The following is a 26279-nucleotide window of genomic DNA, read 5'->3' as shown; positions in this document are numbered from 1 at the left end:
CACGGACAGCTAACGAGGGTAACTTTTGCATGGCCCCCGGAGCAGCGGGGCAGCCAAGCGGGGCAGTATCCGCAAATGCGCCATGGCGGCGCCCTGGCAGCCGCTCTGGGCTGATGGTGAAGGAGACGCTCTGAAGATATAAACATCTTCAGAATTAGCTACTGGGGTCACAACCTCCACAGGTAACAAATATGCGGTTAGCGTAGCAGCAGTTGGCTACGATTGTTAACGAAACAACTCTGCTCCTCTTTAAAAGCAAACACTCGGGAATTCTGCCCGAGTTGGCCTGGAATTGGGCCTGACTTTGAGTTTTAATCAGTAATAAACTTCAAACCGCACATGGATTAGTTAGCTCGTTAGCCTAAAAGCTTGCGCTTATAAGGAGATCAAGGGAAGGATTTCCTCTATACCACAAATGAACAAAGCAACAGAGCAGATTCCCCATGATGAGACGTGCAGATCTGTCAATTTGGTGCCGTCTCGTAAGGTAAAACTTGGACGATGGGAGTCGTACGGCGTTACTTTGGCGATGCTGGGAATGAGGCTCCGCCTACTCTTCAAGGGGACTGGATGTACGCCGGCTGGCTGAAAAACATCCCTGGATCAGAGACAGGAGGGATGGGAGCTGATTTTCTGTGCTGCGTGAGGTGCATCTCCTTGTGTTTCGTTTGAGCAGCACACTGCAGCCAGACACAAATATCCCCGGGGCTGGAAGGGGTGGGGGGAGTTTAAAGATGGCACAGAGAAAACTGATTAGAACACACACACACACACACACACACACACACATTTGGGTTGGTACGTGCCCTATGATGTGCCCCACTTTCTCCAAAACTCTCTCTATCATTCATCACTTGAAAGTGCCCCCCCCCCCCCCCCAACCTTGTGCCCGTGTTCCTCGACTCGTCCCGGAATGGCTCCTTTTCCTTCCGCCTGGCTTTGATAAATCACCTCCCACCTCCCTTGAAGAGTCCAATTGCGTCCGACTGAATGGCTTCTCCGCCTTTGATGTTTACCGAGTTGTTTGTCTGCTGATGGCTCCAGCGACCAAGGGGGGGGGGGGCAACAGGAAACACGCAGGCGGCGTCTGAGGTTGGCGTCACCGAGGCGGTGCTGGTCTGTACGGCTGCACTTCAGTTCTGCTTTGTGAGTGAGCTGAAATCAAAGAGGCCGGTCGACCATAGATTCAGCCCAAACCGGAGCTTCTGATTAAAATGGTTTTGGGTTTTTTTTTCTGCAAAGACGCTGGCAGACACGCAGCTTCACTCCAGCTGCCTCACATCTGGGTGCAGCTGGTTAAGTGCACAGAAGTGTTTGAGGCCTGCTGACACGCACACGCGCACAAGCTCAAGCGCATTTGCTAAGATCTGGGCGGTGATTCTGCTATATAAATGTCTGATCACGTATTTCTGTCAACACTTGTTTTGTTTTTTTTAAAAACCAGTCAGAAAAGTTGGCCTTGAAAATGTAGCCGGGCTGCCAGATCCAGGAGCCAGCAGACAGACGGAATTTGGCAGGAAGTCAGCGTATTGGTTTCCGACTGGAAACGCGAACCCGCTTTGATGTCTTTGATGTCAATCACTGCTTTATGGCACTTTTCTCTACGTCTGAGCGATGCGTTTATGTTTATTTGTTCACTTTGGTATAAGTTGCACATAAGGTGTCCCAAAGGCGGGTGGAGGTGCACGAACAAGCGAGAGCAAAAAGTGTCAAAGTGCTTTGGACGAATATCCGTCAACGATTTCTGATTTCCAGGGAAAAGGAGTTGTTGGATAAAAAGGATTTTCAAACTGTTTTTTTCACGCTCCTAAATACCAAAAGTAGTCCAAAAAATGAAAGCTTTGATTCAAAAACTCAGAGCAACAACAAGCACAGCAGATTTAAGCAAAAGTCCACCCAGTTTTACAGTAAAAACACTGAGTGGTTCCTCAAAACTCTTCAAACGCTTTCAAACCCGGGCTCTTTCGCTTTGATCCATTACAATAAAAAGGCAATTCTGAAGCGAGACAGGAAGGTCATTGACCTTCAAATATCACCTCCCCATCTGGCCAGACTCAGCCGAGCCGTGAGGGTGGCGTACGAGGGGAGCGAGGAGACCTCAAACCCTGGACGCCACTGGCAGGGCGGGGCCAGCCAATAAAAGTGGGATCTTGGGGGTAGAGCTGTCAAGAAAAGTGACGTCGTCTGTCATTGCCTGGGCGATACAGCAAGGAACCGATGAAATCGCGCTGCCTCCCTGAGCCGGATTTGCCTGGGGAGGTGCGCACGCTTCATTAAAGCGGAAATTGCCGCAAATGCAGGTGCATGAATATACATACAGCACCGACGCGTGCACAGGCGTGAATCACCATGGGTCACCAGCGAAGGTCTCGGCGGCACGCCTCCTCCACAGTTGCTGTATTAACAGCGCGGTATAACGACGAACTGGGTTCTGACTGTTTGCCATCCTCGAGGGCCTGGAGAGATCACAGGCTCTGACACCACGGAGGGGGACGCGCCAAGGTCAGGAAGCGTTGTGGCTGACGCACGAACGTGGAAACCAAATTAAAGTGGAGCAAAGAGAAGAGCAGAGAAGGTTAATGCGCGGGTTGGTTTAAGATTTTGAGCGTTTTCACCGGCAAAGGTGAAAATAGAGACTTTTTAAAGTTGTAACAGCGGGCTCTGTAAAGCGCCGCGCTGAAACACGGATACGAGGCGATTCCTACCGGCTCCGATGTCAGAAAACTGTTCCGACAACAACACAAATGGGAGGAACCGTTCAGTCGATGAGTAATGAATAAGCCATATTCAACAGGGCAAAACAAAGTCCTTTTGTGACAAAGGAAGGGATCTGGGAGCTAATTTTCAGAGGAAGGCGGCCACAAACGATGGTGACGAGCGCAAGCGGAATCACAACAAAGTCCGACTCTTGCTTCTAAACAAAAGGAGATAAAATGGGGGGATTAATAAATAAACACCAGCACTGAGACAATAATGCTGTTGGGGAGGAACGTCTTTGAATCGGAAAACATTAAAGTCGAGTCCATTTTTCCCATTTTTAAGCAACTATTGGACTGTCAATCACTGTGAAACGCCGACACGTTTGCTCACCTGAAGATAAACGTCTTTTTTTTCTTGGAATCATAAATCATAAATCTCCGGAAAAGCTGGGGTGTTTATAGGTAGCAGCAGCTGTAAACAGGCAGTAAGTGATGCTGGCACGTACCTGCTGTATATAACTGTTCTTATCTCCTGGCCTTGAAGGACCATATCGATCTTCTGAGCACTGGAGTTGAGGAACTCTTTCTCCCCTTAAAAGGGGCTTTACTGTGTCAGCGATGGGTGCAAGTCAACTTTAATTGCTCTTTAGTTCACCTGCTTTTCCAGCTGGACCACAGCAGCTGTGGAAGCGGTCAGTAAAACAGTGAAATGAGAGATGGAAAAAGTTGTGATGCAGCTAAATGAGCTGACCTCTGCCCGCAGGTTTCATGGGAAATAAATGAAACTATAAATCATGTCAGACAAATTAATGTGACTCATACTTCTTGGAAATTTACAGGAAAAACAAGTTGGCCTGGTCTTTAAGGGAGTGGTCGGCAACCTCAGGGAAGGGGGCCAATATTGGTACGCTGCAACATAATCGGTGGCACGCTGGACAATCTAAAACTCCAGCTCTGTTTGAGCTAGCTTGTTTAATTTACAATAACAGTCTGCCCAATTCAGTCACATTTCAAGTGCAAAAGCACCCTTTTGTAAGAGATAGCAAAGTTTCTAGCTAACAAAGCTAGCTAACCCCATCACTGCGGACAGGTATGTTTTCCATTTCGCATCGAATCCAGCAACAAAAAGCTTGGTTTTAAAAAAAGAATCAGTGTGTTTAATCAAGTGCTTGGAAAGTTAAAATACATATGCTAACCTGCTACTTCATGCTGATATTGTGGCGGGGAGATTTATTGTCGCCACACAGTTCTTGAACGCCGTTGCCTGCTATAAAAACAAAGTGAGTAACTGCGACACTCTGGGACTTCTCTCATCTGGAGATGCGAGAAGTTATTCATGGCAAGATGCTTCGGAAACAAACGATTAGCATAACATTACACGATATAAACATATATTTCCCCAGGAAGCGGGCGTTGAAAACCGATTGGGTGTGTGTGATTGTAGGGCGGCGGTGCGGTCAGCTGGCCCCCCGCCAGGGCAATCACGGGTCAATTATAGAGTTTAAATCCCTGCACCGAGCCGGACAGACTGGGGAGAAAGGGTGGAAACAATGCCAACAGGACAGAAGCAAGCGAAGGCTAAAGTGCAACCGCGGCTAAACGTGGCTAAAGTGATCATTCCGGATTAGTGGGGAGACGGCAGTTTGAAGCAAATTTCGCATTAAATAGTCACAGTCCTTCGCAGGAGGAGTCGTCGAATACGTCAGCGCTGCTAAATATAGTCGGGTCGCATCTTTACGGTGATCTTGTGTGGCAGTAAAAGCCTGCAGCGCCCATTCTTGCGTCACAGTTTTCCTACTTGGTGCGCAGTTAGAGGGCACGCGCGCAAAGGCTGGAAGTTGTGCCGAGGACACGTGCACACTCAGGTGGTGGAGAGGGAAGGAAGGGTCAGAGAGACTGGAGCAAAAGAAACAATGGAATCAATGGCAATCACCAGAATCATGTGTGTTTGTAAAGATCGGGGGGGCGTTCCGGTTCTCAACGCCAGCCGACCGGGTCGGGCCCACACTGTACGCCCCTGTGTGCTGTCAGCGGGCAGAGACGAACAGTCTGCTCTCTCCGCGTTCCTCCAGGAATGGTGTGGCAACGCACGCCTGCCGGTGCGTATCGATCCGTAGCCTTCGTTTCCACGCTGAACTTCCTTTTCTTTCTCGCTCATCTCACCCACAGAAGCGTTCAGACATTGATTATTTCCTTTCTTCGCCGCTCCTCAATTATGCTTTTACCTTCGCAGTTTTTGAAGAACACTTTTTTTTTTTCTTTGCACTTCCAAACTTTTTGAAACTGGGACATTGAGAGGAAGGATGTTGGTTCTCAAGTGTGGTGATGATTCAAGGATGTCAGGAGTGATGAAAGGATGCCTGAACTGGGGGAGGGGGGGGGGGGGGGTCTGGAAACAGCCCACTCTTAATGTCAGCTGACCCTCTCTGGTTCTTCATTAATGGAATAACATGAGCTCTGATCCATGACCACAAAACAACCCCAGGTGAAATGACTCCTGTCTTCTGATGGCCATTTGGTGGGTAGGGGAAGGTGAGGGGGCAGCTGGCTTCTGGCGTGAGGCTGCTTGGCTACCTTGGCGCCCCTTTAGACTTGCAAATATGCCAATTGAACAGCCTGGGGCTGAAAAAAATTGCCAGAAATATCATGTTCAAAGGACAGCCACCCCCCCCCAAAAAACCCTGCAGTTTAACCACACCTGTGAGGACTGCCGGTGTCCCCGTTCCCACCTTTGCTTTCAAATATGGGGTGAAGCCTTAAAACCATGCTTTCCCATGGTGCTCCATGTTAAGCTAACATCTAGACTCCAGGAACTTCACAAAACACAGTGTTATACAGAAGAAGCCAAGACACACTGACGCCTACACACTTCATGTGGCGCGGCAGAGAGGATCAATATGTCAACACAACAAAGCCAAGGCGGTGGCTTCCTCATGGCGCGACAAGGTGAGAGATATTGAACGTCTACTCCCCGATTCTGCTTGTGGAGACAGATCCTGTGGGGAGAAAAAAAAGAGTGGATGGAGGTTTGAGGAAAGAAAACAGAGCCAGAAGATGAAGACGGGAGTAGTTTGAGGGGGGCACGGAGAGGACAGGGCACACCTAGAAAGTCTGCCTACAGCTCAGGGCCTGAGCTTGTTCAGATCCTGGACCTGGAGGTGAATAAAGACGCTGCAGACGGACCAGATGTCTCTTTTGGTCTCCCTTCTCACAAGTGAAGATGCAGCAACGGAAGCCGCGAGCAGCCACGATCAAACTGCAGATTGTGTGGATCAAGTGGCTTTGGCGAGCACGCGCGAGCGCTTGTGATATGAGCGACGCCGGCGCGGGTAAATAAAAACCGCAAACTCTGATTTACATACTGATAGATCCTGAAGAGAGGCTGTTAATATGTAAAACAAGGATGTGCAAGTACAAAGAGGTGGGGCCAAGCAATTAGAAAGCGAGCGTGGCTCTGCGGCGCGCACGTCTGCGGCACTGCGGTCGCAACTTAGAACTCTTCTACTGGAATATCTCCACCGGTTTGTAGCTATGGGGGGGGGATCGCTCCCCTACAATGCTGCATTGCGGAGGATTTTCCCCTGGAACTCCAAAGAGAGACATGAAAGATCCAACTGTCCTGCATCCAACGCCCTCTGTCTCCCCAGGAACGTGGAAGATACTTCAATCAAAAGCTGCCCGATCATCAGTCGACTCAAACACACACACACACACACACACACACACACACTTGTCTGCACAGCCTGGATATGTAGGGGCAATATTTGTTGTTTGTCTGCATGCGGCACCGTGTTTGCACTCACCACTGTACTAATGTATGCACTATACTGTTGTGTGTGCATATCGAATTTGCATATTTGCTCCACAGATATGTTTGCGTGTGTGTGTGTGTGTGTGTGAGAGGAGTCCGGGAGGCAAAGTAACGGGTCCAATCCTCTGAAGCTGATGACTGCGTGTTTGTCAGAGTGAATTTATTTATCATCATGTGCCAGAGACATTAGCATGGAACGGACTAGCCTTGGATAGCTCCGATGGCGGACGCCCAAATATTTATGTTTGTGGAGCCAGAGCGGGGACAGAAAGGGACAGCGGCGCGAGCGTAGGAGCATATGCACTGTGGGAAGATAATACCAGGGGTGAGATTAGGACGAGGAAGGAGACGGCCTGAGGAAATTGAACAAAATACTGAAAGGAGATAAAATATGTAAAAAGGCAGAGAGGAAGATTGGAGGACTTGCTGGGCTGTAGGAACGGTTGAATTGTGTGTCAGGGCTGATAAGGACCTTCAGCTCCTACACACAGGAAGTGAGAAGAGAGGAGCGCTCGGAAAAAAAGAAATAAGAGAAACACACTCCTCTGTGTACTGCAGAGATACTGCCGATGGAGAAAGGGCTTGCTTTTCTTTTTTTTCACCATTTTTTAGGAAAGAAAAGGCACGGCACATTTGGGGAAAGTGTCAGGATGAATGTATTTAATGCTGATGTATAAGAGAGGGCAGAAGCAGCGGGAACGTTAGAAAGGAACCATTTATGTCCGGGGAAAGAGCCGGAAAAAGAGGAAAAGTTCGAGAAATGGACACGTACAAAAACACATGATTAAAGCCGACATGAGAGAGAGAAAAAAGGAGAGGCGACATTTGCACATCACTCCTTGAGTTGCACTGTTGCCATGGTGATGGATACACTATGGCCAATTGATGCAAGTTTCAATACAAATCATGATCTCAATTGAATTAGGGGCTGTCGTCGTGACACACACGCTCACGCGCACACACACACACACACACACCTGACGAAGCCTTTTAAGCCCGAAGGTGCTCTAAGTGCTAAATGGGACAAAGTCAGAGAAAGTTTTTCCTCGAGCTTTATGAAGCCGAACGGAATATTTTTGGAGAACTCGTTAATGGGAAATCGAGCCCCAACCCTGCAGATCCATCTTTTTTTTTTTTTACCAAATTGAATTGCTATGATGTCTGACTGTGACTAAACAGATAAAGATCTCAAAGTGTTATTTATTATTCAGCCGCGCCGTTGAATTCCGAAGGGGATCCGTGGAAACGTTATTAAATTACGCAATAAGGCTTCAAATTAAGGCACTAAGCCTCTTAATGCTTGTTGATTATTCACCAAATTAAACTCTTTACCTCGTTCTGCTTTGGGACAATTAATCTGTTGTTGGCTGAACTCTGGCCAAGAGCCTCATCCCAACGTGTGCCGATAGCAGAACCGCTGCGCTCCGGGACGCGGAGGCTAAAAAGGTTACGCAGCAGCAAACTTCTGCACGACCAGATGTTTTCGCAACGCGCACGCGTGTTGTCGAGTTCATAAAGGCCTCTGTCAGAGGAGCCAGTTGCATTATTCAAGATGAACTCATGGGAGCTGCACTCCGCAGATGTAGAGACACACACTCCGGGCTGGATGAGCGTGTTCCGTGTTCTGATGGCCATTTGGTCTCTAATTATCCGCTATAAGATGCTCCCGCTGATCACGGCGAACCGCTGCCCCCCCCCCCCCCACCACCACCTCCCCAGCTTCCTCCTCTTCCTCTTTCTGTCTCAGCTTCCCCGTTTCTCGCGTTCCGCCCGCCACCGTTTGAAGACGGTCTCCCACGGTGGTGGGAAAATTAGCTGTCTCCGCTCTTGCCACGGCTCCACTGTTTCTCATTATGTTGTTGCATTGGGGAGGGTAAAGGGTTGGGGGGGGGGCAGTGGTCTTAATTAACCACCAGTTTTCCAGCTCCTCAAACGTGGAGGGTCAAAATATGGCTTGGAAGTCTAACAGAATCCAGACCATCAGCCCCAGCGCTGGTAATCAGTACGGTTTGACCGATGGTGTTTCTATTTTCAACCGCGTAATTGCCATCCCACTGAGGGGGGGTGGTGGGGGGTGGGGGGTTGGGGAAGGAAGGGAGAGGTCTCTGCTTTCTGTCGTTCATCTCTGGAGCAGCGCTGCGTTTTCCACACTTCCGTGTCTCTTCTATGTCACCATGTTGATAACAGGACTTCACAGGTGCCTCATCAGGCGTTATATGGGGGGGGGGGGGGGGCAGTCTGAACCAGCTTTGTTGCCACCCTACGCTGGTGGATCCGTCTCAGCCGCTCTGAAAGGCTCCGACTGCAATCTTGATCAACATATTTTGGCTCCGAGCTAATGGCTTCGCAGTCGGCGCTGCTGTTTAATCTTTGTGTTTTGAAGATAAAAGATCAAACGCAGTCAAATCTGGGAAAAGTGTGCGCGGGGGAGGACAAATGGATGTACACACACACACACACACACACACACACACACGGGGGGGGGGGGGGGGTGATGTGGTGTAAAAGTTACTCAAATAAAGCTACACAAGTCCAGCGCGGCGTCACATGTACGCGTGTTGGAACAAGTCCACATGGAGAGCAGTGATAGACAAGACCGTTCAAAGGCGACGCCGGGGGGGCTATTTGAATTTTAAAACAAGGGATCAATCACGTCGAGCCGAGATTATCATTTCAGACACGTGCTGGGAGCCGAGGCTGGGGTGAAATGCTAAGCGCCGTGACAACCGTACAGCGTGTGAGAAGAATTATTGTTGTTATTACTATTATCGTTTCAATGCTATAGTCAGTACAGTGAGTAGATTTAGAGTGTTTAAGGAATGTTTAAGAAAAGGAACGTATGAGTGTTTGAATCAAGTATTGGAGCTGTTTTGTACCCAGCACTGAGAGGTACCATGTTCAAGGACACAAGGAAGTCGTGAAGAGAAGAGAAGGAATCGTGAGGTCAGGTTGACATGAATCTTGTGTGCACCAAATAAAAGAGGTGAGCGAGCAGCAGACGAACGGAGTTGAGAGAGGAAGCTTGAACTGCTGCTCAGCTCTCCCTTGCAAGGAACTCCTGTAGTTTGCGTGGTTGATCTGAGTCTGGTGAACGAACAGCGCGGGTGCTCAAAACTTCCCCCTCACAAGCGCGCCCCTGAAAACACCCCACCGTTCGCCGCGGCTCGACCCGTCCGCTAGGAGCCGTTTCAGCGGGGCGTGAAGGCGCAACCCTGGATTTCCCAGGATGCACCTGTGGGAAAAGCACTGGGATACTGGGAGGCCTGGGTGGGGAAAAGAATGCAGGACCTCGAGGTGACCGTGCGGACAAGGAGGAAAAGACCGTTTGAGGAAAACTGGGCAGGAAAAATGGCTATGACAGGACGGAAGGTTGGAATTAGGGGAAGACGCGGGTCAAAGGACAAACCCAAATAAGCTCTGTCACCATGAAATCCACACATTCACCAGCGTGCCTGACTGCTTAATCAACCGCCCGAGCGAGTCCCCCCACCCCTCTTTTCAGAAACGTGGCACTATTCAAAAAAAGAAGGAAGGGGAAAAAAAAGGGTCCTAATACGGCTCTCTAGGAATCGCTTCTAACTTATCCTCGCCAGTCCCGAACTGCCAACCAAAGCTATTCTGGGAAAGGCGGGTTGACGCGCTGTCAGAAACCAGAGAAATAGATGTCATCCGCGGCAATAAGCCTGTAATAACTACCGTCAAATTATTTTCAGGGCTGGAGCAACTTTTCCCCTCGTCCTCCCGCTTGCCTCCGGCGCCTTTTTTTCGCAGCCTGCGAAAAAGCTCATTATCATAATTGCGTGACTGCGCGCGCCTCATTGGGAAAGCTTCAGCTGCGGCGATATGTGGCTCATCATTAGCGCAGAAGAATCGCCCGCTCAAGTGGACGCGTCGTCCTTACACTGACGACTAATAACCTCGCACGTGCGCTGCTGTCGACAGCACCACGCACATGCGCAATCCAAGGCGTGCGCTCATCGCTTTAGAGGAGCCGGCGTTGAGGAGGAACCGGCCCTCCTTTTAGGGCGGATCGCGACGTTAAAGTGACATTTCGGTGAGATGTGCACTTTCCAAAAGCCCCGCGGGGGTGCAAGGGCATGCCCAGCCGTGGCGGCCTCCTCTGCAGTTACACTACGCTGTCTTGACACGTAGCACAACAGGCAGGCCACGCGTCCAAACACATTAAAGTCTTCTCTATCTAGCATTCAAGCCGGAAAAAAAAGGAGGGTAAGTTATCATACGTGACGCGAGGACAAAACCCCTCTGATGATCGAAAATGAAAAGGTGTGAGCGCGCACCTTCGACCGCGGGAGGGTGGTTGTCGTGTCCGTTTCACAGCTCAGGGTCGGGACTACCTTCGCTCCCGGTTCAGCTCGCTACTGATAGCAGAGCTAGCTTCAGACGGGGCTGAACAAGCTGCGTTTGCCACGGGGCTGAAGAAGCATTTAAGAACAGGCGAGAGATGAAAGCTAGCAGCCAGTAGGTGGCGCCACTGACAGACAGCGATGGATTCTGGTGTAATAAACCCAGGATGGTTTTAGAGCACTGAACAGCTGTGGCGGGGGGCTGTAAATACCAAACCATGTGTAGGAAACAGCAGTTGTTGGGCTGTTCGACAGCCCAGCAAACAAAAGATCAAATGTTCTGCTATCCCAGGACTCCGATGGGGGGGGGGCAATCTGAGATAACCGCCAGTTCTAAAATGTCAGCGCGCTGTCGGGACTAGGGGGAAAATGGTACAAAATAAGAAAGTGCTCTACTCACAGGTCCTGTCAACAGCATCTTCTAATGAAAGAGTAATTCTTTAATGCAGATGCAGCTAAGCTAATCATTTTCCCAGGTGCTAGCAGCTGCATTAGCATTTCAACAGCACACCGAATGGCTCCACCATCAGGTCAACCCTCAACTCCTGCTTACATCCATCGGGACATTTTCTTTTAGCTTCTACCAGCCCCAGGACCTGCTCTGGAGCCAGACCTCCTGCTGTGCTGTCAACAAACACAGGCTGCTCTGGGAGGCGATAATAGATGCATCCATCACATGAACATAAACATGATTTACGGGGGAAACCATTAAAACGAGGTGGATTTTTAGGCATCTGCCATGAAATCCCTCATATGTGCATTGCCCATCATGGCCATCCCATCCATCCCATATGGTTCTCAGGAGCCCTGTTCCCTACCCAGAGTTATTCCAGCAATCAGGAAATTCTGGGCTGTATGAGGAATACCCCTCTGGTTCAGGTTATTTGTGTAAATCTTTGGCTCGGCCTGAGACTTGCACCTAAATCCAGATGTTTAGCACATCTACCAGAAACAGAGAACAGAAGCTAAAGACGGGCGGGCAGATGCTCTGAGCTGGAGCATGAAATATGACCGTGGGTGGCACCATTTGTCCCCAGTGTGACCACAGCCATGACGCAACCCCTTCCTGTCCTCCGTTTGATTACATCACAGCTGGCAAGGCCACCGGTCCATGAGATCGCTGCACTTCAGAGTAATGATTCATGCGTTCAAGGGGCGGCCCAGGAAAATCCTTCTCAATACTGGTGAGCCCCGGCGAGCGGAGCCACGGGCACCGTGCCCAGTCTGGGCCATCCTCTCAAGGTCTGGCCGCTAAGAGTGATGAAAGAATACGGTGCAGAAAATCCAAGATGCACGGGGGCTAATCTTTCCTTATTTCTGGAGGGGTGGGGGGGGAGCTGTTCCTCCATGACAACGCTGATCTGCTTCGTCTTCAATCGCGGTGAATTATGAGCACAGCAAGGTCGTGTCAGCAGTCCTGTGGTGTTGTGGCGCTTATTTGGGGGGAAAGGCAGCGGCAATTATCTAGAAAACGCACGGATCCCTTTGATACCGGCAGGGATGGTTAAACATGCGGCTTTCATACCACCAACCGTCACATTTACCCCGCCTCCTGATCGCTGCGCGGCTCTGGCGCCAGAATCGCCGCGTTGCGACTGAAGATCGTATAACTTCAGCTTTCCTTTCAGGTGAACTGGGAAAAGAAAAGCAGACGCGGCACTCTTTATTTCCCATGAGAGAACTAGACAATAAAAACAGCCGCAGTGCAGGAGACATCCAGGCAAATATGGCCCCAAACACAACGTTAGTTTTAGCCTGAAATGACAACTGTAGTTAGCAAGATCAATGGGAGACGGCGACCGTTAAAAGTTTCTGTAGGTTACTCAGTGAAAAACCTGTCGGGGCGGGGGTGGCGATCGGGACCTCAAAGGGAAGGAAATCTGCATGCTTTGGAGGGGGGCGTTCTTCGGAAAGAATGCCTCCATCTAATGACTTTTGTAAGCAAAGAGGAAAAGGCATCAAACGCAATCACCTTCGGCGCTAACCACAGGACAAGGACGCTGCTGAGCTATGACCATGCTGTTAAAATTAATGGAAATGGTTGCATGGATCAACAAGCACAATCAGCTACAGAGGGCCCACAACCTTGCTGACCACGACTGTTCAATTTGTGCTTCTTCCCTTGTTCTTTTCTGTGCAAACGGCTGTAGCAGCGCATGCGGACATACTGCTTACCCAGGCGCGCGTGAGTCCGAGACTCCAGGGACCCGCGGCGGCCTTTCCCGCTCCTTCTTTTAATAATCTTGGCAATTAGTGTGAAATAATTAATGAAAATGGGAAAAAAAAGAAAAAACTTGAGGGTAGAGGGCCTTGAAGATAGAGTTCTGCACTGTAAGCATTCAATTCTCCCTTCAAGGTCCTCAAGGTCCACTGCTCTCTGGCTCTAATCCTCACTCAGCTCCTGGAAGAGGCTTCAACAAAGGCCTCTTTGATATCAGCCCCCCCTCCATCTCTCACATTCCCTCTCTCCCCCAACCTATTATATATAGTTATATTTTCCTATTCTTCGTTGTCTTCTTCGTCAGCCAGCCGAGGGACCGTTAAACCGTGCATCTGCTCTGCCGAAACCACCCAGAACAAGCCTTTTGTTTGATTGGCTCTCTGCGAAATGAATAAAAGTAGCCTGGGGGGGGGCACAAATAGCTGGCTGGTTGATGCTGAAGGTGCACCAGTGAGTTTGTGGCTCGCTGAAGCTAATTTGAGGCGTCTAATTGTGATCAGGGAGAAACTGCAGTGTCATCCTTAATCACCTGTTCTCTGCATAAACACATGTATGAACCGAGGAGGACGAATGAGGGAGAGAGCGAGGAGGGGGGGTGGGGGGTGGGGAAGGACTCCTGAGCACGCCTGCCCCCTGGTGGCGGTTTGTAGACAGTCCGGTGAGGGTGCAGGGAATGCCGCAGCTGATTTCCAGGCTCTGCTGCATGAACAATCCCGGGGTTTCTGCTTATTGCACCACCTCTTCCTCCTGGAGGGTGCCTTTCATCTTTGCATACATTTAAATTCCAAAGGGGCTTTAAAAAAAAAAACATATCAAGGGGTGGTGCAGACTATTCATTCACAAATGCGGTGACTGGGATTTATATCTCAAATTAGAGGACAGAGTAGACATGATTTCACAATATACTTCAAGCCAAACTGCGTTTCGCTTTACATTTCAAATGGCTGATTTCTTTCCTAGAATGCCGCCTTCAAAGAGATTTTGATTGCCGTTTTGTTGTGGTAATTTTTCATCCACAGCCTGACAAGTAACATGTGATTATTGCCTCATCTGAAAGCCGTCTGCATATTCCTGAACTGGCGCTAAGACAATACATGTAAAGAAAAGGTTTGCATATGGTGAACAGAAGCCTGAATGAATGCTGCAGTTAGTGCTCGTCTCCAGCAGATGGCGTCAGTCGTTAGTGCAGGGGGCTGATGTGCAGCGCTCCCACCTTGGTCTTAATAAACTGTTTGGTCAATATCTACAATAAAACATGCACAATTTGTGACCCGTGAACCACGTCCTGCCATTGAGACTAGCATATAGAATATAGAGCTGATGCATGCCGGGGTGATTCACGTTACCCCCCCTCACACCCACACGTGCATCCCTGACAGTGAGGCCGCGGCCTGGTGATATGCACCAGTGGCATCAGTGCACAGAGAGAGCGATCATTAATATACATGCTAAGGAGCGTGTTAAAACTTGCCCCGGGAATCAATAGAACTGTCAGAAGGAGGAAGAGGAAGATTAGATATTGACTGGGGTAATGGGGTGAGGTGTGGGGGGGTGGGGGTGGGGGCTGTGTTTCATTTGGTGGTCCTAATATCTCCCAAGAAGCGTGATCGTTTTCCAAAGCACTTAAAGATGAAGAGTAAAGCATCATTACAACCTTTAGAAACGTGTCATTTTTTACCAACCGAAGGCTGTTTTCATATATTTAAGGGTCCTTTTGTTTTGGAGGCTCTCAACAGATCACTTTGGAAGGCTCCCGTCTATAATGAGCAGGCCCATTTTACAAGTGTTTCTATACGTTTAGGGCTTAAGAAGTGAAAATGGAGCAACAGTTTGTTTCATTTTGGGCTCTGCCTCCAGGAAAACAAGTAAATACCGAAAGATTCTATTTAACCTTGTCAAAGCTGTGCCAAAAGAAGACACGCACACCTGAACACGCTCTCATTGGATGCAAAGAACGGGATAAAGAAGGCCATGATTAAAAGGAGAGGCTGTTATGTCATGCTTAGATATGATCATTTAAAAAAAAAAGATTCACTTGCATGTTGAAATAACAGCAGTGGAGCTTTAAAAGTAAAGAAGTAGCTTTCATTGACACTCTAAATCCGATTAGCTGCAGGGAATTACCCACAATTCAAAGCGCTGGCAGGCGTGCCCTCTAAGAAACTACAGGTAAACGCCATAAAACTACAAATATGACGACTCCTTCTTCTCCAGGAGCATGTGGAAATACGACAAGGATGAGAACGTGAAAAAGCAACGTTGAGGTTTAACTGGTTTTCTAAAACAAGAGAGTCGTGACTGACAGCCGAGGCCCGCGGGGGGTAATTGAATCAGGCAGACGTTTGGGCAGCAACATCCCCGGAGCCCACCGAGGGATGAATTCGCAGGAACCGGCTCTCAACAGGGAACCGCAGGGTTCATTTCACATGCTGGAGAAATAAATAAGGAGAAGGCTGCGATCGCTGCGAGCCAACGGGGATGAGAAGTTTATTACCGGAGAAAAGCCCCAGAAAATGCTTATGTAAATGTTCAGCGAGGTGAAATGAAAACAATCAGTAAGCGCTGCAAAGTTCCCGCAACAGCCCCTGCAGTTTTTACCACTCCTGCTTTAGGTTCGGGTTTTATTTTAAGGTTTATTATTATTCCATCAATGACTAAACAAACAATAATTCCGTAACTGTTCATAGAAACGCAATAACCCAAAATTGGGTTGCCTTCCTGGCTCCTTTAGATCGGCTGCAGTAGAACTATTAAAATTAAATAAATATATCTTTAAGCCTGAAGGAACAACTGCTGGGCCCTAAAATGTATTTCCTCCAAAAGAGGAAAGTTTTTATTTGCATTAAATCCGACTTTAAAAGGACTTTTTCCACATATTCAGCCTGGCGCTTTGCAAAAAGCAGGAATTTTAAAAACTTGCTAACGCCATTTGAGTACGAGACGCCTGAAGCGCCCCCTGCTGGTCGGAGACGCCGCCGCCCTCACTGTCACCCTCAGAAGCATCTGAACCAAATGGCAGATGATGGAGGTCATGCTAACAGAACACTGATCGGACCTGCAAGGGTGGAGGAAGCAGGCTCAAACCAAACAAACCCCAACAAAAAAAACCCCCAAAAAACAATGTTCTTCTTAACGAACCCGCTTGGAACATGTTGAACACCAGAGTTACGAAAAATAGCTTTTCGCCCTGTTCTGCTCTTTTGCTAGCATCTTTCTTGGCATTGCATTCTTGTGTTAGCGTTCCTGCTCGCTTTTCTCCGTTCGTTTGCCACAAATCCAAAAGCTTAACTGGCAGAAATCCTACTACATCCTAAACTGGTCACAGTGGTTCTGCTTTTGCAATCGTATCCGGGCAACGTTCCACCGACGGCTCCAACGCTCCGAAATGGAGAAGTTGGTCCGACTGAGGCTCTGAAAAGGAACAACCCTACTGACGACAAACCGTAAATCCTAAAATGCGGAGGATTTTGGTGGACGTCCACGAGCCCAGAAGGTGACCGGGTAACCCAGAACCTGTTCCAGTCGCTGCTAAACAGATGTGAGGTTTAAGAGCAACTGGAGTGTCTTGATCGCCCCCTGCAGGCAGTTTGCGGAATTGCTAAGAAACCCATCCACAAGTTCAGATCAGCTAAATGGGCGGAATAGTTACACGTTTCCGTGGTAAAAGCGTTGCTAAGAGAGAAAACCGATGATGTCACAGGTGCATTATGGGAACGGTGGTTTTGGACAACTATATATTTCTGCTGTTATCGTTTAAAAATAATGTTTAACAGAACAAGAACTAAAAATAACATGTAAAAGAATAAAATAACAGTTGCTGACTGTTGCTGGACTGAACAGGAAGGATAAATAACTTGCGTGTTTTAGGATGGGGGGGGGGTTGCGTAATCAAAGCGCGGAGTGTGTGTTTAGGGGGGTTAAGGAATGACAAAAGGAAGTAGCCACCAAAAACACCCCCCAAAACTACACCCTACCCCGCATCCCCTCCCTCCCCAGCCCGGGGTTGGAATTAATGCGTTTCTATTTTTGGCTCGCCCGTGTTTCCAGGGGAAACCTAATGACGCAATGACGTCAATGCAGGTCACCAGCAAGAAGGAGCAGACTGGAGGAATTGAGTGGCTTCCATTAGAGGTTTTTGCGGCGTTTTCCGGGGAGGAGGGAGGAAGACGCGGGTGGATTGATGAAGGCAGGGGAAATGCACAGAAATCAAAATTAAAAACACGCAGCGGAGTAAATGGGAGCCATCGCGACTGACGTCTGGGAAGAGAGATGGAGGGAGGGCGAGAGGGGTGGAGGGGTGGCGGTTGGAGGTGGTGGTGGAGGAGGAAGGGGGGGGGGACCCTGCTGCTGCATATCAATGGGTGCCGTTCAAATTCCCAGGGATTATTGGAGGGAAAAAAGGGGGGAGAGGAAAAATGATGCGCGCCTCCTCGGATCGGTGATGACTGGGTGAGCCCCTTCTTTTCTTCTTCTTCTTCTTCTTGTCTGTTTTTCCTCCTCTGTGACTGAAGTCAGTGAAACAACAACCTGCCGAGCCGTGTGCGTGTTGCCATACAGTCGACCATTGAGAATTTGAGAGAGTTTGACGGCGGAGCGTGAGTGGCCGGTGTTTTTCTCCCGAGACGCGTATCGATGAGTGATGATAGAATGGGAGGGGGGGTGGGGTGGAGCGGGGGGGGGGGGGGGGGGGGGGACTGATAGGCAAATATGCAGCTGAAAGTATAACCCTCGTACACTTTCACTCAGTTGACTGCGATCGTCGCGCACCGCAGCGGCGGCGGACGTGCTCCGTCTGCAGCCCTCTGTGGTGCCGACGCAATATCTGCAGCCGAGTGCGCGCGCGTATGTGTGTGTGTGTGTGTGTGTGTGTGTGTGTGTGCGCGCGACGGAGTGGGAAAGAGAAGAGGATGCATGTTTGGTGTGACGATTCATGTTTGAAATGTTGCAGACGGGAGTCGCGTCGCGGTGTGAGACGCGAACGCTTTGGAGTTGAAAACGGAGAGCGGCTACTTTTCGTGTGCGTGCGTGTGTGTGGAGGAAGGGGGGGGGGGGGGGGCAGTCGTGCGCTTGGAGCCTCGAAGAAGTAACGCTACTTCTTTTAGTGAAATGGCGAAGATTGGAGACAAACACAAACTTAGCCGCTCGGCAACAAGTGCCGATTCACGCACGACCAGTTCACGCATTAGAGACCGCGAGCGGAAATGGTTCACACTCGTGTCAGTCCCACAGCTGCGTTTTCTGGTGATTGCATGTGTTTGCCGGTGCACCCGTGCCCCTTTTAGACGCACTTTCCCCCCGGGATCGTGCAGGGGCGTTCACTGCAGGCCGGGAGCCGCATTCAGCACCGCGGACAGCTCCAGTTCCCCCAGTAAAGCCGCTTCCCGCCTCCCAGTGGTGCAGCTTCAACTTCTCCAAGACAAGAAGGCTGATCAGGGGCCCTCAGCTCTGACCATCCCCGTCGTTTCACTCCAATTATCATTTTTTTTCCAAACCCCCCCTGTGTTTTAATCAAAGGACAACGGGACAAATTTAGAGGGAGAGCAGGGGGGTGACACCTTTTCCCCCCTCACGCATGACGCATTTGGTGAGGTAAGTGTGGCAGATGCCTACGTGTGCAAATGGGCCAGTCTTTCGGGTCCCTGTCCACGCTGGGTTTGACGTAATGCCCGCAAACAGGCCCCAGCATCCAGAGGGGGTCATGTGCCCGCTGCGCGTGCGTCCTCGGCGCAAAAGCCCTTTAAAAAGCGCCTTTTTTTTTTAACTTGATCTTTACTGGAGCATGAAATTTCCCGATGCAGGCCTGCGCACTAACTGGTGTTGCACCTAATTTTAAAAGAAAGATGGGCAGCACCTGGATTAAAAACGCCAATTCTAGATATTCTGATATGATTTAAGGTTACAAAACTAAGATCACCACACGAGTCTGGATTCAGGGGCAGTTGCACAAAAAATAAAGCTGAATTAAAGGCGCTGCACAGGCAACGCAAACCTCTGGCGTGTGAAAGGATCAAACAAAGTTGGTCAAAAATGAATAATTAAGCAGCTTTTGACAATTATTGCGTCTTAAATTAATAATGGCGATGATGCACATGAAGTGACGCACACCCTCCTCTGAAGTCATAGAAGATCTTTGGCGGTGACGTCTCTGCAGGCCAGGGTTTTTATCACGGGCGTGGCAACGAATGGATCTTAGGGCAATTACCTCCTCGCTCTTGATCCTGATCTGGTGGAGATGTCCTGTTACCCCCCCTCCCCATGGAACTGGTGTGACTGGAGGTGTAAGGCTGTGATGCTTTTATTGTGCTGTATGGTTTTAACGTGGTGTGATGCAGCCGAAATGGACAAACTGGGAATATATGCACAGAGGTGGAGGTCCCGCCTTTATATTACACCACCTGTGTTGTTTTTATGACACTTGAAATGAGATGCTTTATGGCTGAGGAATGGGTTTGTGACCCGCATCACACCTGGATTCAGGACCTCTCTCGTTCTTCATTCACCGCGTCTCCTTGTTCTTTTCCTTCTGAGGGAACTTGAGCTTCAGAGCACATGATGCTGAACACCTTCTTGTGTTCTGAGGTCAGGCTGATGGGCAGCTCCTGGACCTGTGGCCTCCAGAGGCCAAAACAAAGCTATTTCTTAAACCTCCTAAATTTAACGCAAACATACGCCGACGGTGGCTTCTCCGCTAAACTCGCAGCCTGTAACATTCCCCCTCAACTACTCTGTGACGGGCTCTCGCGCTCCTAAATTTGGCGTCCTTCCTGCCTCAGAACTCGCTGCCCTGCTGTTCTGACACGAGCACGAGCGGCCGTTCACCCTCTGAAGGGGACGATGTGTGAACTGCATCACTGTCGCCAGCAACAGCGATGCAGTTCCTGCATTTAGCTTCACCGACTGCTCCTCCACGTGTCAAGCAAACCGTGCGGAGGGCGTCGCCCGGGGTCTCGCCGACGACCTCAGAAATGCCGACTTTGGGTTTCTGTTTGTTTCTGACCCGAAGGCTTGGGCGTGTGAATGCGGTGGGGGGGCGTCTGGAGTCCTATAACAGGAGCTGAAGCTTTCTGGACGGGTGGAGCCGTCCTGAAGCTGACCCAAGCAACTACAACTAAGACTGTGAAGCAGACTGTGAATCCTGGTTTGGCTCCACCCTCAATCCTGGTTTGGCCCCACCCATAATCATGGCTTGGCTCCACCCATGTTGATTCCTATAGGAGACAATAAATCGGCCATATATGCTGACTTTCTCTCTTCTTTAGACCCCAGGGGAACCTGTTGGAGTGCACGCATTCTGTCCTCTGTGGGTCTTTTTGCGGTCTGGGCTTGCTGTTCCTAAGGCAGTAGCCAGGAAGCCCTTACCCCAAAAAGTATCTGCACTGGATCCCAGCATCAGGAGCCGGCGTCCCGCGAGGTGTGACAGGTACATCACGGGTCTGCGGTCTCATCTGACCTTTGACCAGCTGTGAGGTCTGAGGAAGAGGACGCTTGTGAGGGATGTATCTTCGTCAGAGAGCAATTATGAGAAGAAAACAATAGCGGAGCCTCTTTACTGTCCCGAGGAAAGATCAAAGGGCGCTAGCTGCGCAGGAATCTAGATCAAAGCAGATGTTTGCAAACAACAGCGTGTCATATATCTTTTCATCTACTGTATGGAAAACACAGCAATAATCAATAGGTGGATGCACAAATAAAATCTGAACTGATCCCGTGTCTGTAGCGTGTTCCTCTACTGATCCAATAACTCAGCCCGATTCACGTTTGCCGTTGTCTGACCTGCCAAAGCGCCATCTGACCTCCGGATCGGAGCGAGGTATTCCCACTTAAGTCACATCCGCGCTGCGCGACACATCGCCCCGGGAAATAGGGCAGAGCCTCGTCCATAGCGTCAGCCGGGGCTGGCGGAGGCGGAACCACTTCTCTCTCGCTGGCACCGAGGTCCATGGAATTTATGTCAAATGGGGTAAAAAAAACTTGAACAGAATTGATCATTTTGCCGTTTGCCATGAATCCTCTCAACACTGGACATAGATGGAGCAAAAAATTGGAATAAAAGTGGCAACAGAGGGACACAAAGAGGAAATCTAGTCATTAATTAATGCATAAGCTTGTTAACGTGTTGCATTTATGGGACTATTTAAGTGACGGACGGCTTCGCTGCACGCAAGCGCCTACATGTAAATATCTTGGTGAGTGCAGCTCTCCAGAGGAAGTTTGGAGAACTGCAACACTGCTGCATAGAGCCCCAGCTCCACCTTCCTTGTGTTATAAAATAATGGCCCTGAAAGGGATTCTAAGAACCCGCTTTAAAGGAGCACCGAAACATTTCAGATTAAGTGCTAAAATCCTGCTCATAAAGCAGATTGGAGGCATCAGCTGACTTGGTAAACCAGTTCCAGTCACTCAATAATGTGGAATGGGGAAACGCGTAAGTGAATCAGCAGGAACAAATTTGAGAATTATTGCTTTAAAAAGTATCATGATTGAAGCATTAATTGAGAAAATGCTAACACAAAACAGCACACCTACTGATTAGGTTTCACCAGTATCGGCGGACTTTCACAATAACACATCACACACACACACTCCTGTGTTGAGGACCGTACACCACAATCGGACAACTGTTCCATCAGAAACTCTTATCATAAAGCCAGACATTATCGGTTCAGGAAGCTTTGGGAGGTGGAGGCCATCAACGTCACACTCAGTGAAGTTAAATGAAGGAAAAAATGTTTCATTGGAACAATAATGGAAGAACTTCCCATACTGCATGCAGAGAAATAACGTACACTTCCTTAGGAATTAATAAAGATAAGAATTTCTACTATGTTTGTATTTATTTGTTACACAGCACTATACTTTGATCTCTACAACTGCAGTTACAACCAGTTCTGTTAGCTTCTGCTGGATATTGTGCTGGTTCTCATTTGTTTCCAGGTTGAAAGTCGCGTTCACACATGTCCAGACAAAGCAAGATTATAAAGGTTATAAAGGATTTAACAACCACAAGAATAAAATATAGTAAAAGTGAATATATTAAAGGAGAAAAACCAGCGTTCGAACAGATCCGAAGCCGTTTAAGCACTACATAAACTGTGCGTAAACGTTGGCTTGAATCAATTATTAAGTAACAGAAACGTGGGGAAGCAAATCAAATCAGCAACATTGAGGATCTACTCTATTCAGTACCACCATCCTACCAGCAGATGTCGCCATATACACAACCGTGAGATTGCTGATTGTTTAATTACGGTACAGTTCAATAAACTTTCAAACTTTAACATCAATCCTTCATTATCAACAATTCTTAATCAACTTACCTTTTTCTACAGGCGGCCTGGTGTTTCAGTGAAAGTGGCGACAATATCCGTCAGTTTTGCAGACTATTTTAAAGTCGGATGCTTGGAGGTTCAATTAACTGATGCAAGTACATGAAAACTAAATAATACTTGTTTTAAATTCCTGGGTGACTTAAACAATAACAAAATAAAAAATAGAGTTTCTGCACGAATCACTGAAACCTCTGCTCCATTCCCTGTTTCCTTGTTGCCCTCACTTAGCTGGCCGACATCATGCCTGTATAAAATGTTGACAGTTGCTCTGGTGACCAAACAAAAATCATAACATTAAACACGTATAAGTGACAATTAAAGATGAAATAATTGAATAGTCATTGGTTGTAATTGGTCTTGTTTTTTAATCATTTAAAGCAACTTAATTTATTTGGGGGGTTAATTATAATCACCACGAGGAAGTGTAATGTAAGTAATATATATCCTTCTCAAAATATAGCATCATTTTTTTTAAATTACATGCATTTAAAGACAGTTAGAATACACCAAACTGCATTAGCCTCCCAAAAAAATACAGAAATGATGAAACTTGGAAATTTTATTCTTAGAATGTTGGTAAAGTCCTCTCATAGAGGAAAAACCAGCGAGTTGAGGAAGTTCTCCAGCGTGCTGTGGTAGTCCTCCGGGTGGCACCTCATGTGGGCCGCGTGGATGGACTCTTTCCACTTCCTGCTCGCCACAGATACGCCCCTCCTCCTCCAGTGGTCGATGCACTTCTCCACGACGGCTTGGTCGCACAGGGCGTCATTCTCGCTGAAGAAGAAGAGCGCTGGCGATGTGATGGGGCTGTTGTGGAAAACCTGGATGCTGCTGTCGTAGACGTCCGCCGTCTGCCTTTTGAAGAGCCAGAAGTAAAGCAAAGCGGCGTTTTTGACAAAGCCTTCGAAGCGCGGCACGAGAGTTTTGCCCAGACCTGAAGAACAAACAAATATTCATATTATACACACATAATTAACCTTACAAGTAGCATTAACTCAAGCATTTCTGCACACATTAAAAGATGTCTGATGTTTTTGGGACACTGTGGAATTTGGATGCATTACTGGTTGAAGGCCCACTTCTAAACTGGACCCGTAGCTCAGCTGCAGAGTGAAATATTTAAAGGCCTGACTAGTGTCAGGAACACAAACGTAACCTGAGACAGAGCACTTGCACTCACCTATCGCCATGTGCTCCAGGGTGCCAAACACTAAACTGTCATAGACGTGTCCTATCACCCTCTGGGCCAGGCCTGCGTGTTCTTTCCGTCCACGGGCGATGTGGGTGAGGATCTGGGTGAAGGTGTAGCCCCCGATGGAGGTGGCATGAACCAGCACTGCCCTCCCTGAGAACTGAGGCTCCTCCAGGAGCTTCAGAACCTCCAGCCCGTAGCTGAGCCCCCATCGAGGCCACAGGAAGTGCATTACGCCGCTCTGAATGACAAGGACATCCATACCGCGGTTCAGGTAAAGGTCCCTGTACTTGGAAACGGGTCCAGGCTGGGCGCCGAGCCAGGAAAAGAACAGAAGGAGAGGACGGGAAGTCGGGGCAACATCCAGTCGGTGCTGGGAGGGGGTGGTTGTGTCAACATGCGAGAGCAACGGAGTGAGGGGAGGACTGGAAGAGGAGGAGGAGTTTCTGAGGGGGACATTGGCAGAACACGCTGAGTCTCCCGAGAACGGAGCGTAAAAGTACGTTATGCCGCTGCTGATTCTGCTGGACAGGAACTTCCCTTCAGGAATGGGTTCAGGCACAGCTGGTGCCCTGAAGACACTGGAACACAAGACGAACCACAACCAAGTTTAAAAACCAGTCGGACCTATAATAACACACTATTACAGATTACTCTTTTCTTGTGCTGTAGCGTTAAAGAGGATTACAGCTATTTTTAGCTCACCTCAATGATTATAATACCAGTGAAATATTTTCCATCCATGGCTCTGATAACTCTATAGTTCCACATGAATAAAATATTTGATGATATTCTCTAAATTTCAGACTATAATTCAAAAATATATCAAAATTTAGTTCTCCCAGCTCCTGTTTGCCTTCACCCATTTGAGTCGTTAAAACCAAAATATGAATGATCATTACATTCAAAAGCATCCCAAATATGATTTATTGATAATGTAATTTAACACAGCTAATAATTTTATATGACAGGAGGGACATAATCAAAGGTCTTCAGCCATTCTACCAAAGCCCGAGCTAAATCAAAATAACTCATTCTACCCGGTTGATAAAACGCTCTTAAATCGATAGGAAATTAACTTTAAAACGCGTATTTCCTTTTGGAAAATGCGGACGAAGATGTGTCGGACAGAAATGATGCGTCTGCAGCTCCAGCACCGCGTTACCGTGTGGGCAGAGGCAGGTTCCCCATTGCGCAGCGACACCGGGGCTCCCTGGTTCATCTGGCGGCAGATGGAGCGTCTCTGCCGGGCAGCATCCGCGGCAGCACCGGCTCCTGACCGGGCGAGGCCGCTCTTCTTCAGGGCATCAATGGAGGTGGTGCGTAAACGGTGAAACTGTACGCTACCGCCATCTGGTGGCGGGGGCTGCACACTACGCATACAGGGGGCGAAACAAAACCAGTCATGCATTAAAAGGTCTCCGAAATGAAAATATCATCATACGAGACATTTTATTATCGGATTAAACTTATACATTCAAGAGTTGTTAGTGTTTTTCAATGAAATGTTAAATATTTTAATAAATTTCTCTAATAATCTGCCATAAATTCAGGATGTATACTGTAATCTTGCTGGTTTTACTGCACTCTAGTAAACGTTTTGGGTTGCCACGTATTTTCTACGCCATGCTACAAGAGTTCATCATGTGTTATTCCTATTTGCAATTCATGTGGAAACAGGAGAAGGTCAGGAAGGTTGCTCGCTCTCATCCAGCAAAGACAGAAATGCGACTCTTTAACCACTAGAGGGAGACAAACGCCATCAAAATATTAACGCTGCATAGGATATCGAATTAAAATAATTTTTGTGCACCATAAGAAAAACATTACTCGTTTAGTGATCATCTGTATTGTCCTCTATGCAGTAATTGAAAATATAAAAACTCTATTGAGACTGTGGAAAGAATTCCGGTTTCCAGGTGAGTGTAAAATGGGTGCAGCAGCTGTGAATGGGCCTCCTCTTAGATGCAGTTTTAGGTCACCACATCCTGCCCCACTTTCTCTTCTTTCCTTCTTTTCCTGGATCTGTTTTCTGCATCACATGCCCCCCCTCCCCCCATCAGCACCCTGACTCCTCCAGTGCATCTGTTTTGTGCTCGACCTTGACCAGTACGAGTGTAATACAGTACGGTTCTGGTTAAAGATCAGCACGCAGCAACTGACAGACAACAGCAACAGCATGATGAAACGTTGTCATGCTCTTTTGAAGGGCGGTGCTTTGCACCAAATAAATGTGAGCATGTGAGGTGAGTTGGAGAGTTTTTGAACTCTTTTTTTTACAAAGAATCTCTGGTTAATCACTCCTGGACCCCTGCTTGGTTTTCTTCTTCTACTACGACTACTTCATCTGTCATCTGTTCCTGCCACCACGGTGACAAACTTTCACCCAGAGAGTTGTTGCACAGAGGCTGGACGAGCCCCACTTCCCCCCAGTCCTCCATGGGGTCACATATCCCTGACCTTTGGTGTGGTGAGCTAATGTGAGGGCTCTTGTGTTTGGCTAGCCTGTTGCTACATGATGAAAGCAATGATGTGGAAGCTAACGCCGCCCAGTGGCAGAGAGGATCTGCAGACTGGGATTACTGACTTTATTACTGCGGCTTTAACCTCATTGGTTGTTCCTCCTGTTTGCAGATTTTCTTTTGTGAGCTCAGCGTGATCAC

General features: G+C 48.4%; 1 protein-coding gene and 1 non-coding gene across 2 annotated transcripts; one reads left to right on the top strand and one right to left on the bottom strand.

The window, feature by feature from the left end:
- The first annotated feature begins 20396 nt into the window (after nucleotides 1–20396).
- On the top strand, nucleotides 20397–20469 carry mir129-2 (microRNA mir-129-2). Its single transcript, NR_105385.1, has one exon. It is a non-coding gene; the product is annotated as a microRNA mir-129-2 (primary transcript).
- Nucleotides 20470–22769: 2300 nt separating this feature from the next.
- On the bottom strand, nucleotides 22770–24939 carry LOC101078410 (uncharacterized). Its single transcript, XM_003972855.3, has 3 exons — nucleotides 24782–24939; nucleotides 23605–24197; nucleotides 22770–23358 (listed from the first exon to the last, which is right to left on the bottom strand). Exons 1-3 carry the CDS (start codon nucleotides 24805–24807, stop codon nucleotides 23012–23014), a joined length of 966 nt encoding a protein of 321 aa, XP_003972904.2. The 5' UTR covers nucleotides 24808–24939; the 3' UTR covers nucleotides 22770–23011.
- Nucleotides 24940–26279: the final 1340 nt, after the last annotated feature.

The sequence above is a fragment of the Takifugu rubripes genome, chromosome 18 (genome assembly GCF_901000725.2).
Source record: "Takifugu rubripes chromosome 18, fTakRub1.2, whole genome shotgun sequence".
NCBI lineage: Eukaryota > Metazoa > Chordata > Actinopteri > Tetraodontiformes > Tetraodontidae > Takifugu > Takifugu rubripes.
This window is presented reverse-complemented; position numbering and strand designations above follow the sequence as displayed.

What these genes read in the sequence shown, in the direction of transcription:
- LOC101078410 (XM_003972855.3), bottom strand. Translation starts at nt 24,807, where the DNA reads ATGGGGAACCTGCCTCTGCCCACACG. An exon ending in AACCTGCCTCTGCCCACACG is followed by an intron (nt 24,198 to 24,781) that starts GTAACGCGGTGC and finishes CTTGTGTTCCAG; the next exon opens with TGTCTTCAGGGCACCAGCTG. An exon ending in CCTGGAGCACATGGCGATAG is followed by an intron (nt 23,359 to 23,604) that starts GTGAGTGCAAGT and finishes TTTGTTCTTCAG; the next exon opens with GTCTGGGCAAAACTCTCGTG.